At 56.0% G+C, this 12,767-nt stretch overlaps 1 protein-coding gene across 3 annotated transcripts in view; it reads left to right on the forward strand.

Moving 5' to 3' along the window:
- The window catches only part of TFDP1 (transcription factor Dp-1), a 40,246-nt gene that overhangs the window by 15,237 nt on the left and 12,242 nt on the right, over positions 1–12,767 (forward strand). For all 3 annotated transcript variants that reach the window (XM_027065284.2, XM_053218215.1, XM_053218206.1), the window contains exons 3-4: positions 4,044–4,110; positions 12,391–12,497. In XM_027065284.2, coding sequence (XP_026921085.1) covers positions 4,044–4,110; positions 12,391–12,497 — 174 coding nt within the window. The remainder of the gene's footprint in view (positions 1–4,043; positions 4,111–12,390; positions 12,498–12,767) is intronic.

The raw sequence follows: 12,767 nt of genomic DNA on the forward strand, positions 1-12,767 counted from the left end.
TGTGCTGCTTGTCACTGTCATCCAGAGACGTCTCCTTAGGGTGTTCAGTGTCTTTTGGGGTTCACACCCACGAAGGGTGGTGTTGTAGAAAAGCTCCATTGTGGGAGGGCTGAGGCTGGGACCCCGGGGGTGGATGGGGTTATGGGTGACAGCGCCAGTGACCTTCCTATACGCCCCTGAATAAGTTTGTGTGGTTCAGACAGACCTGCTTCTCTCCTGAATTCCATGCTGTCCACGTGCTTCTGCCCAGTGCCGCCCAGTGCCATGCTGGCCCCTGCGCCTCAGACGAGGTGGACACACACAGCTGGACCAGACAAGTGTGTCTCTCTGAGTTGGTCATCAGGTTCTGAAACGAGTTCTGTCACGTTTACAGAGAGCACGGTTGGGGGGACGAGCTGGGTGTGGCCTGGACTCAGGCTTGATTTGGGGGCTGTGTCGTGCACTGTGTCTGCACAGTAGGGCAGGATAAACCAGCTCTGGAACCGGTTTAGGTCAGTTGTATGTGGACGCTGGTTGACTTCGAGAGTCTGTCCTGCTCTGGTATCGCTGGCTGCCAGGCCTCTGCTGGCCGGCTGGCCACTTTTCCGCAGCTGCCTTGCCTGCGTGCCCCCAGAGCTCTAGCTCCTTCCAGGCGGACTTATGGAGCGCTGCTGTCGGCCTTCGAGGTCAGGAACCCTAGATGCGTCATTTTGGTCCTGACCGATTGTCTTTGGTCATTGGCAGTCAGTCATGTGGCTCCAGGAAATTTGGGCCAAATCTGCATGCAGCTGTTAAAGTATGCTTCAAAAATACATTCAGTGGCTTCCCAGATGAAAAGAAGGACTTTTTATGTTCTAGAGAAAAACCGGTCACCACTCTCTCACTGCAGAACAATGACCTCAGAGTTCAGGGGTTAAAGCGACAGTAACCCTTTATCCTCCCGAATGGTTTCCGTGTTTTGGAATTTGGGCGTGGCCGGGTGGCAGTGTGTCCGGCAGCCCCTGAGGAGGAGAGGATGGCAGGAAGGCAGGCCCCCACTCTCTCCAAAGCCTGACTTCCCAGCCCCAGCTTTCTAATTTCCTTTGTGAAAACCGAGCTTGCGCCACCTGTGATTCCGACACACGTTGTATTGCGAGATAGAATTCCTGTGCCCGTGAGACTTGCTGTGGGGTACCTAGTCACGGTCCCGCATACCCCGCATACGGACAGTGGGCGTCAACGAGCTGTCAGCCGCCAGCTGGCTTCTTCCTATGTCACAGTTACTGCCCTCAGGTTTACGCTCCGAACTGGAAACCAGGCTTGGGAACAGGGTGGGTATGGGAAGATGGTCCTGTCAGAGGTGGTGCCCTCAGGCTCCCAGGTGGTGTCATGGGGAGGGGGGTGGCAAGCACTGCCGGGCAGCCTGCTCCGGACGTTGCAGCCCCTCGGTGCTGGGCCGCCACGCATTGTGGGACTCCCACGGGGCTAGACTGGGGCTGCATGGGTGGTGGGTGGGAGGAGCCTGTTGAAGACTCCAGCCCCCTTTCTACATGAGGTTCTTTTGAGCGACAGAAACGAGGCCTTACAGAGCACGAGTATGCGGAACTTCCATCAGCGTCCTCCCCGTGGCTGGGAGGGTGTCCGGGAGCAGATGTGATGCCACTGGGTGCACCTGTGGCTCGCTCCAGCCTCTCCTCCGTGTCAGCCGGCTGTCTGCCTCTGTCTTCTGCTCTCTGTTCTCCAGTGACTCCCCAGCTTTGGATTGTGACCCTGAGACCGGCAAGAAGGGACTGGCCTCTTTGTCTGTTTCCAGACTTACCCGGAAAGGGCTGGGCTGACCTGCTCGCCGCCCAGGCCACTCATCCGGTGGCCATGGTGGGTTGCATGTGGCCAGGGAGGACGAAGCCCTTTGGCTCTGGAGAGGATGGGCTAGTCTGATCACTTGAGTTGGACTAGACCTCCTCCAGAGTGACTGGGGGCTTCCTGGCCTGGTTCCCTTCCTTCCACATTGTGAGGGGTTGCTGGGGCTGTGCCGCTGATGTGTGGACTATGAGTGCTCCCTCTGCGGGAGGGGGTTTCCCATGAGTGGCCCGTGACCGCCGAGCTGGAGCAGCATGGGCAGTGGCCCCAGGTTGGGCAACGCTGGGTCCCACCCAGGCAGACCCATGAGGGCAGTGACAGGCCCTGTGTGATCTTGGGGCTCCATGGCTGCCAGCTCAGGCGTCCAGCCACCCGTCCACTCTGGTACAGGACAGTGGACATGGAGCCCAGGGCCGCTGTCTGCGGGATCAAGGAGCCGGCAGCACCAATGATGTGCTGGGAGCCTGGGGCCATCTGACAGGTGTATGGGGGCCCTGAGGCGCTCTCCTGCTATGGCTGTGTCCTCAATTCTGTGGCAGCTGGTGTCCCGTGTCTCTGGGGCACCCTGAGCCTGTTTGCTGGGACCAGCCTGGTGCAGGCTTCCTGGCCCAGAGAGAGTCGTGCTGTTGAGTCTGGCGGCTCCTGGCCAGCAGTCCTCTAGCCCAGCCCGGCCTCAGTCTGCTGCCATCCTTGTGGGCATGTGCTTGGCTCCCTCCGCTTCTGTGGGAAGGTGGAGTTTTGGAGAGTCCAGGAAACGTGGCCCATGTTGTGTTGGCACGGGCCTGACTTCGTCTCGGGTTCCGTGTGTGGATTTGTGCATTTTGGGTGCGTTTGGTGTGTTCTCTGTGCACCACGTGGAGAGAGGGAACCCATCCCGGCAACACCGCAGGGCCTGACATGCGGCTTCTCCCGTGCCAGGCTCAGGCGAGCCTTGCCTGTCTGCAGTCCAGCTTGTTGCTGCCCGTACGTGCTGCCAACCTGAGGCTCCTCCTGGGGTGGGAAGGGGCCGCAGGTGCTCTGGGTTCCTGGACAGACAGGACGATGCTGGAAAGTGCACTTGTATCCCTTCACGGGCGGCCTGGCCTGCACTTAACACACCTGTGAGGAAAGTCCAGGCACACTGCACAGACATGTGAGCGTCTGTGAGTGCGTGGCTCGTGTGGATGTGTGTGAGATTGCTGTGTACACATAGGCGTGAGTCCCTGAACACCGGGGCGTCCTCAGCCGGTGCTCCCGCTGGGCCAGGAATCCCACTGCCCGGGTCGCTGGTGGTCAGAGGCCTGGGCAGGAGGCAGAGGAGGCTTGTCTGCCGGGATTGGTTGACCTGCGATGTGGCTTGTGTACACGTGTGTGTGTGTGTTTATGCACATGTGTGCACACGTATGGGTGTAGGACGTGTGTGCATGCATGTGTATGTGTGAATGACCACGTGCGGATGGTGTGCACTGGTGTGAGTGTGCGTGTGTCAGGGCTGGTGTCTGGTGAGGCTCAGTGTATCAAGACCGTCTGCCCTGGTTTGGTGTGCAGCAGGCACATCTTCGATGTTTGGTGAGGACAGACTCGGGTGCGGGCGTCCATATGCCGATGGTGTGCGGTGCCCGTGACGAGCTCATGCGAGCCCTGATTCTTCCCATGAAAACCCAGGGAAAGCGGACGCAGGACGCATGTCAGGGGTCAGTCCCAGACATGGCTCCCTGTAGCGGCTCAGGTGCGTTTGCACACCTTGGGGAGTGATGTCACTTGCCTGGTTCCCCAGTGAGCTGTGTGGTCAGTGGGCCCTGCGCGTGGTCACCCTGCTCAGGACATGGGGGTGCCGGGTGGACCTCGTATGCTGCCTGGCCCCGGCCCACACTCCTGTACACAGAGGTGCATCCCCCGATTTCCGGCAGAGCTGCCGCGTCCGGGGCTCTGAGAAAGCCCTGTTCTCAGGTTGGATCGCCTGTCTGCTCTCACGACAGGTGGTCAGATGAATTTTACGCTCACCCGAGGTGCGCCTCCACTAGCCGCAGGCACTGCCCCTTAAATGCGTGTGTTGACTTAATGCACAAAAGCTGTATCTCATTAACGTCACAAGGGTTAAGCTTCGAAGTTCCCTGCATGGGCTCCTGACCATTCTGTCTCTTTCATGCCGTATTTTACACCTCCCTCACACAGCCCGGCTTGTTACGAACTGTAGATTTGTCGCTCTTAGACCCCCTATTTACTGTCCTTGTTGCTCTCTGCAGGCCGGTCTAATTGAAGCCAACGGGGAACTCAAGGTCTTCATAGACCAGAACCTTAGTCCTGGAAAAGGTAAGGCGCCTCTTTTCCAAATACAATTCTGTGGATGAGAGTGTTAGGGTTGGTGTACTCGTGAATTTCTGTGGGACAAAAGCCCCTGTCAAGTGTGGGGCCCCTGCTTTGGGAGGGCTCCTGCCTGGGGCCGCCGACAGCCTGCAGGCACCTGTCAGTGGTGGGCTCACACTGTTTGCAGAAATTCGGGGACGTGGAGAACGCAGGTCATGTGCTTTCCTCTGCCTCACGGGTGCCATGAACCTCCAGGTGTCTGCTCTGGACCCGGGCGGCAGCCCAAGGCTGGTGGTGCCTCCCTCATGTGCGTCCGGGTTCGTGTCTTCCCCATCAGGAAGCCACATGTGTATGTTCGGTGGCTCGTTGGGATTCAGGGCCGGACATGGAGGTGGACAGGTCCAGGCCACTGCCCCCTGCTCTGAGGTCCCACGGTCTCCCTCCTGGTGTTACCGTGATGAACATCTGCCCACGTGTATGAGCGCGCTGGCTATTTCCCGGGATAGACTAGGTGTGGAAGTGCTGGACCAGAGGGCATGTACCTTCCAAGTTGATGCGTGACACCCGGCCACCTGTGGCGTCCTGAGCTCAGAGTGGCTGGATTACCGCTGCCACCTCCACTCAGCCTCCGCCAGGCTGAGGCCCTGACCGGTGACCTCTTAGCTCCTGCTGTAGCTTTGGGGGAATGTCCCAGCCCCTTCCCATCCATCTGTTGCTGGCGAGCGGGAAAGGAGTCCAGCTGTGTCCTTCCCCGTGGGGCCCAGTGGGCCCGGCCCATGTGGTTAGGGTGGTGGGCTCAGGCCCTGCTCCCTCTTTTGCATCAGGATGGCCCCTTCTGATGCTCATGGAGGCTCTCCTCTCCTGGCTCAGTGGGTCTCCCTCGTCACGCTGGCCACTGTCCCCTGGATGGGCTGTGGACCCATGTGTGCTCTCCGGGTTTCTGTGTTTGGAAGGTCGTAGGCAGTGTCCTGCTTTTCTGTAGATCCCATCCTCTTTCCCTTCCTGTCCAAGGACAGGGCCCCGCTGAGGGACTCAGTGTTTGCAGATGGTTTTAGTTCAATAGCTTTTACCGTTCACAGGTTGCTTGAGTGAGGTGCTTCAGTCTAACTAATTGGACACTTAGAATTTTAGGATTTACAGGCGTGACATCTTTAGTAAAAGTGACTAAGCAGAAATAGTAGTGAAAACACTGTGATCTCTGCTCCCCTGAAAACAGTGGAAGCCTTTCGTTCTGGTGTTTGTTTTGAGTCCCTTTATTGTTTGGACGGTCCCACAGGCCCTTCCCGTGATCAGGGGCTGCCTGATCTGTGCTTGAGCCCTTATGGGGGTTGCATTGGAGAGATGAGAAGACAACAGCTTCTTGAGTCTCTAGAATATCCTGGTGCCAGTTCCCTGCACTGTTCAAGGATTTTGCATGTTCTTGGGTGTGGTCTGGCCCGCCGTGTCCCTGGCTCCGCTCACAGCTAGGACTGCTGTAGTTCGAGGCTCCTGGCTCCTGCCTCTGCTCCCGCCTCTGCTGGGACCAGCACAGCCTCCCAGGCACTCAGGCTCCTGCCCCTGCGCCTCTGGCATGTTCTGGGTATGAGGAGGCCCACGGCCACATTTCTGCAATGTGCTCCCTGCTCTGACCCTATGAATGCAGGCTGAGCGCTGCCAGGCTCCTGCTCCTTCCAGAGAAGTGCTTTTTCGTAAACGGAGCCATTTGTCTGTTGGACAGGCAGTCCGGTGCTGTTTCGGCCACAAAGGGAGTAGGACCAGGCTGCCCAACTGCTGTGCTCACCCGTGGGGACTGTTCCACGCACGGCCACCTTTGCTTCTGGCTCAGGACCTCCGATGCTAATTTTGGGTGGTGTGGTACTGACTGGACCTGCGCACTCTGGGTTATTCAGTGGTGTTCGTGAAGTTGGGGAGCCCATGGGTGTCAGACTGTGTTGTCTGACCCCTCTTTCATTGTGGGCGCTTCCCAAGGAGCGCTTGGCAGAGACTCAGCCAGGGTTATGCTGAGTGAGGCCCAGACCCTTGGCACAGGCTTGTCCAAGAGTCTGGGAATGTGGCCTCAGTGTGTTCCCAAGAGCCTGTCTCTCTGGAGGGACCGTGAAGGGCAGGAGTTGGCTCTCGCTGGGGGTAGGGGTGGGGAGTCAAAAGGAGGGCCATGGCCAGACCTGGTGGAGGCTGGGCCATGAGGGGGCAGGGGGCAGGGGCCCGTCCTGCTTCCTGTCCGCATGGGCCACGCCTACAGGGCTGCCTCCCAGCTGCTCCTAGCTCCACCTGCTGAGAGTTTGGGAGCCCCAGTGACCCTGCTGCCCTCGGCTGGGGCCAGTGAACCCTTCCTGAGGTGAGGCTCCCCGTGCCTGTTTCTGCCTAAGCTCTGGCTGTGATGCCTCCTCACACTGGGGTCTTGCGCACTCCCGTTCCCTGGGTCCTGGCCTTGACTCTGCTCCTGTCTCAGCCTCCAGAGCTGCCCGTGCTTCTTCACCTGCCTCTTCTGCTCCTCTGGCTGCTGCCTGTGGCCCATTTCCAGGTGCCAGTGTCTGCAGACTTCTCCAGAGGCAGAGCCTACGGGAGACGTGTGGTGAGTGGGAGGGAGGTTCGTTGTTGTGGGATCGGTCCCTGTGACAAGGGGGCCGGCAGGCCGGACACAGGCAAGAAGTGGGGTTGGAGGCGGCCACTCCTTCCTTGTGGAGGAGACCTGAGGATTTGCTCTGAAAGTCTTTGCCTGGTTAGGGGGCTCTGGAGGGTGGTCTCCCCTACCTAATGGCGGCTTGCGGCTGGTCTGTGATCGGATAGCTGGGGACAAGCGCCTTGGTGCTCACATCAAGTCGGTCGTCACGCCTGCAAGATTCAAAGAGCTGTTTTCCCCAGAAGGTGTGCTGAAGTCACAGCCTCCTGTGCTCACGGGCCCTGAAGGCCAGAGGCCCCAATTCGGTCCAAGACAACAAAGGCTACGTTGTTTGCTGTGACAGCCGTTGGGTCACTCCCAGGGCTTCGCCGACGGCTTTGATGCTGTGTGAGCCTTCGCGTGCACATTTGTTCCTGTGTTTGGGGCAGGCGCTCTGGAGTGGGAGCCAGGGCATGAGGTGTGTGTGTGTGGCCGCACCAAACACGTGGGCGCCTGGCGCCGCATAGCTGCAGTGGCGCCTCCTTTGCCAGCATTTCAGGTTCTGGTGGCCCGGTGGGTGTGGGCCCCCTTGCTCCTGGGCCTGCCCTGCTGGTAGGGGTCTGGCCAGGTGCTTTGCTGGCAACATTTTGTTGCCACTGTTCCTGCTGGAGCCTCCTCTTCCAGCCGTGCGGCTGCTGCCCCAGGGTTCAGGCCGTGGGCCCCGGCACGTATGTGCCCACGCCCTCCCGATGTGCCCGCTGCTTGCCCGCCCTCCACACAGAACCAGTCCAGAGCCACAGCCTGTGTGCGGCCTCTTCCTCTCCTCCGGCCTCTGTGTACATGTCGTGCACGCTCGCTGCAGAAACGGCTCATGATGTAAACGTGTGCTTAAGCGTGTGTCCTGACACGTCGTGTGCGTGTGTGTGTGGTATCTGCACGCACTGATCCTCCCTGTGGCTGTGTGACTTTGCTCATCTGCAGCTGGGCCATTTCTGGTAGTTTCCGGTGCTGCCTTTTGTCGCCTGGCACCTTGATGGAGTGCTCTGATGCCTGCTGACTGTTTTCCCTGAAGGGCTGTGCACCCCAAGCGCCTGGTGCAGGAGGTGGCTCCCGCAGAAGGTCGCGGGATGTGGCTGGGTCTGACTGGTGACAGGACGTGTCCTGTGACGTCTGCCATTTTCCTTCTGCTTCAGAGTTGCCCTTCCCCTGAGGACGGGCTCCCAGGCAGGAGAGATGAACACCAGTGACAGGTGGCCGACAGCCTGGCGTTGTGGGATCATCCCAGAGACGCGGGAACGGCACCCTCGCAGATGTGCGTGCACCTGCACACACGGCTGTTGCGGGGGAAGCGGCCTGGCCCCTCTCGGGGGAGCGCAGAGCAGAGGCACCATCGTTTGAACCCAGACGACATCTGGAGCACAAAGTGATAACATGTTTCACACGCCAAACCCTGCTGCTGGGCTGGCCAGGAAGACCGGTCTGCAGAGGAGATGCGCTCGCAGAAGAGCGGTCTGGGTGTGGTCGAGGCCCTGAGATGCTGGGCACCTCGGCTCCCACCCACCAGGAGGTGCCCCTGCGGAGCCTGCCTCCTTCCTTGGGCCGCAGGGCCATTCTGGCGCCTGCTGTGCAGGGGCAGGGCCGTGCGGGGGCCACCGTCTTAGCGCTTGGGGTATTTCTAGCGTGGCAGGCAAGAGAGCAACTCTTAAAATACTAGGTTCTTAGAACTTAGAAATGGTTGAAATTATTTTCAAGAAGACATTAAACCTTATGATTTCATAATCTGTCTTAAAGCCCATAGGTATTAATGAATTGTGATTGCCAATTGTAAGAATATGCTTATGGAATACTTCTAGAATCCTTTTCCTGTTCAGGGTTATAATAGCTCAGACCACATATGTTCTAACTCCTTTTCTCGCCAAGAGAGGAATTCTCTGTTTCGTGATGTTATAGTTGAAAATATTTCAGGGGCGCCGGGGGAGGGGCTCAGTGGGTAAAGCGTCCGACTTTGGCTCAGGTCACGATCTCGCAGTTGATGGGTTCAGGCCCCACGTTGGGCTCTCTGCTGACAGCTCAGAGCCTGGAGCCTGTTCGGATTCTGTGTCTCCCTCTCTCTCTGCCCCTCCCCTGCTCACGCTCTGTCTCTGTCTCTCAAAAATAAACGTTAAAAAAAAAATAAAATATTTTGTCACCTAGTTCCTTTAACAAAAGGCACTAAAGAGAGCATACAGCTAAAGTAGTTGTGCTTCTAGTGAGTAAACTCTAGGCTGTGTTACAGGTTAGCCTGTCTTGTAAACGGGAGTGTAAGTAGGTCGAAGTGTGGTGGTCTTTGTCAGCAAAGTGTGTTAAGCATTCTGATGTCTTTGGTCAGATTAAACTAAAAATGAATCACATCCTTGAGATTGTTAAAAAGTGACATGTCTTCCCTGAGTCAGCAGTTGGTAGGAACCCTGGAGAGGGGGACACAGGCTGCCTGGGTGCACACGTGTGTGGTGCATGGTGTGTGATGTGCACATGTGGTGTGTGCGCGTGGCGTGCATGTGTGTGGTGTGCGTACGTGCGTGTGCCTTGCACACATGTGTGATGTGCACACGTGTGTCATGCATGTGTGGTATGCGTGTGCTGTGCGTATGTGTGGTGTGTACATGTGTGCTCACACGTGTCGTGCATGTGGTGAACATGTACGGTGTGTGCATGCATGTGTGGTGCACATGTGTGGTGTGCGCACACGTGTGTCGTGCATGCGTGTGGTGCACTGTGGTTTGTGTGCACATGTGTGTCATGCATGTGTGTGTGCTGTGCACAAGTGTGTGTGCATGCATGTGCATACACGTGTGTGCAGTGCGTGTGTGGTGCATGTGTGTGGTGTGTGTGCACGTGTGTGTCGTGCATGTGTGTGCAGGGCACGTGTGTGGTGTGTGCAGAACGGCCCTGTGGAGGTGCCATGTGGAAGCCCATAGCACAGATGGTCCTCTTGGCGCACCTGCGTGAGGGCACGCCAGCGGCAGGAGGAGGCCAGACGGCCCGATGTTACCTGCGGTGTTTCGGTAGGAACATTTGTGTATTTGTATAATCAACGTACTGTAACGGAACGGCACAGATTCAAGGAATCAACTAGACCTTTCTGTGGACAAGTCTCAGCGACAGTGTGAGCAAAGTTATGTGAGATGTAGATAATTTTCTGGGTTTCAAAGGCCCACATGAGCAATACTCCTGCTTTCTTGGATTTATGGATGTGCATGGAAAAGTACGAAAAATGGACAGAGCACACTCATTAAGCCCTGATGTTTGCAGGCGGGGCCAGGTGGGGGCGCAGCTGGGGCGGGTCTCTGGACCGGACGGTGAGCTTTGCTGTTACAGCCTCTTGAGCAAATAGGATAAAAGGAAAGTAGTTAATTCTAGGTCATACTGGAGAAAGATTGTGTGGTAGTTCTTAGTGCTGAAGAGTGTCTCAGAGAACAGGGAGACCCTGGTGAGAACCAGAGGGGGCCTGGCCCCGATCCACTCTGCCTCTCAGCTCTGCCGTTGCCCTGGCGGGTGAGCACGTGGTTTTGTAGGTGGACGTTCCTGTGGTTCTGAGCGCTCAGTGTTGTCCTCTGTGGCCGCACCCGCGGCTCTGGCCCAGATGTGGCCGTGTTCTGACCTCGTTTATTTTACTTTATTTTAATATCTTAACAGCTGCTGGGGCTGCTGATGTTGACGGGATCATTTGTAAAATAAAGGAAAAAAAACCCAAGTTTATCGTTTTATGAATCAATTCAGTATTTCTAAAAACCTATTAATAACCTGATAATAATCTCATGTATGACTTTGAAATGACTAACACGTTTGTGTTTTAAATCTCTCTGTGCAAAACAGAATAACTTTATTTTTGTCTTTTAAACCGTCTTTTGTATATCTAAAACAATCATTAAAAATTTGCTTTTGGGGGTGCCTGGGTGGTTCATTCGGTTGAGCATCTGACTTCGGCTCAGTTCATGATCTCACGGCTTGTGAATTCGAGCCCCGTGTTGGGCTCTGTGCTAACAGTTCAGAGCCTGCTTTGGATCCTCTGTCCCCCCTACCTCTCTCTCTGCTCCTTCGCTGCTCATGCTCTGTCTCTCAAAAATAAACACTTAAAATAATGTTTGCTTTTGTTAAGATACAGGTCTCTGTGTTTAGAGAAAAATAAAACTTGAAGCAAACAAACATTTACAGAAAACAAATATCTGCTGGTGTCGGTGAAAACGCTAACATTCAGTCAGTTGGTTTGATGGACGAATGTCTTGATGACTTAGGTTATCAAGAGAAATTATTCAGTGTTTGTATGTGGCAGTAAGATTCATTGTGTATTGAAATCTGAAGTCTGTTCTTTTTTTTTTAATGTTTATTTTTGAGAGCGAGCAAGTGAGCAAGCATGAGCTGGGTAGGGGCAGAGAGAGAGGGAGACAAAATCCAAAGCAGCTCCAGGCTCCGAGCTGTCAGCACAAAGCCCGACACGGGGCTCGAACCCACGGGCCGTGAGGTTATCACCTGGGCTAAGGTCAGACGCTGAACCGACTGAGCCCCCCGGGCGCCCCTGGAGTCTATTCTTTAAAGCGTGTGAACTGTAAAAGGTTCAAAAATGAAACTTAGACCAGGCTGGATTGAAGACTGTGTCTTACTGTTATTTGGAGGCTGTCATGAGGCAGAGCCTGTGAAATGAAGAAACGCCATCTGAGTCTGCCTTGTGTGAGACCTGCCCTCGGTGGCCACAGGAGGCAGTTCTGCTTCAGGGGCCAGGGGTGCAGGGCATGACCAGCGCAGAGCTCTCCTCTCCCCGTGTGGCAGGGACTGAGGTCCGGGCGGCTCTTCCCCGGCACGCTCAGGCCCTTGTCTGTAAGGACCATGCTTACCCTGCTCTCAACCCCCCCCCCCCCCCCCCGGCCCCGGGGCTCCTTTAGGGCCACTGCTTCCTGTTCATGTTCTCTCTGCCTTCGATGCCAGCACCACAGGGCTTTATTTTTTACATTTTGAGTTTTTATATTTCTGCTTTATTTGATTTTCTTATTTAATATGTAAAATGAAATGTTTTACCATTTTTATTCTCTGTTGTGTCTTCAGCACTGAGGACAGAGCAGGCACAAAGAACTCTTTGCAAACACCTGTTGAAGGAGGGGATTTGTCTCCTCATGTACCCTCCCCCTCCTTTGTGAGGAGACTGACTGTGTCTTCAGAGAGGCAGCAGCATCCTCATGGGGCATTTTTCTTCCTAGAAACAGACACTTGACTCTACTGCTCCAGGAAAAAGAATGTTAGATTTCTAAACTAGTTTTGCAAACATATAGTGAAATGCTGGAATATAGTGGCTTCTAATTTGAAGACTATAATTGTCGCAGAATTGTAGGCTTTCAGAGCTGCTCTCCCAGGCTCTCTAGTCCCCCTGGAACATTCTGTAGGTGAGCAGGCAGCCCCCTAGGGCTCAGGGCAGGTTGGTGATGTGCCTGGGGCTGAGCCCCATCCCAGGGACATGAGAGCACCCAGGAGGGCCTGGTGGTCACGTCCACACGGACAAGGGTTCAACTTAGTAGCGGGATCTGCAATTGGCCCACAGATGGGAGATGATAAAAGTAGGGAAGGTAAGAATCTGATTGGAAGCATCATCATCCTGAAGCTGTCCCCTGCAGCCTTAATCCAGAAGGGCCCTCACCTGTTACCTCCTTGTGTTGTAGGCGTGGTGTCCTTGGTCGCCGTCCACCCCTCCACGGTGAGCACGCTGGGGAAGCAGCTCCTGCCAAAAACGTTCGGACAGTCCAATGTCAACATTGCACAGCAAGTGGTAAGGGGCCCTGGGCTGGCGGGCTGGCGGGTTCTGGACGGAGATGCGCTCCCTCTCGAGTGCCCACAGCGCTGGGATGGCCACCTGCCTCACGCTTCAGGAGCATGTACCTGCGGAGTGTGTTGCTTTCCTGGCTCGGGCCCTGCGTCTGCCCTAGAAGCTCAGAGGGTACATCACTCCCTTGCTTGGGAAATGAGGGTGGTGTCCTTGTGGAGCCCGCAGTGGTTTCAGGGCTCTGTGGGCCGTCAGGTGCCAGGACAGGTGTGTCCC

This window comes from Acinonyx jubatus, chromosome A1 (assembly GCF_027475565.1).
Source record: "Acinonyx jubatus isolate Ajub_Pintada_27869175 chromosome A1, VMU_Ajub_asm_v1.0, whole genome shotgun sequence".
In the NCBI taxonomy this organism is placed as follows: domain Eukaryota; kingdom Metazoa; phylum Chordata; class Mammalia; order Carnivora; family Felidae; genus Acinonyx; species Acinonyx jubatus.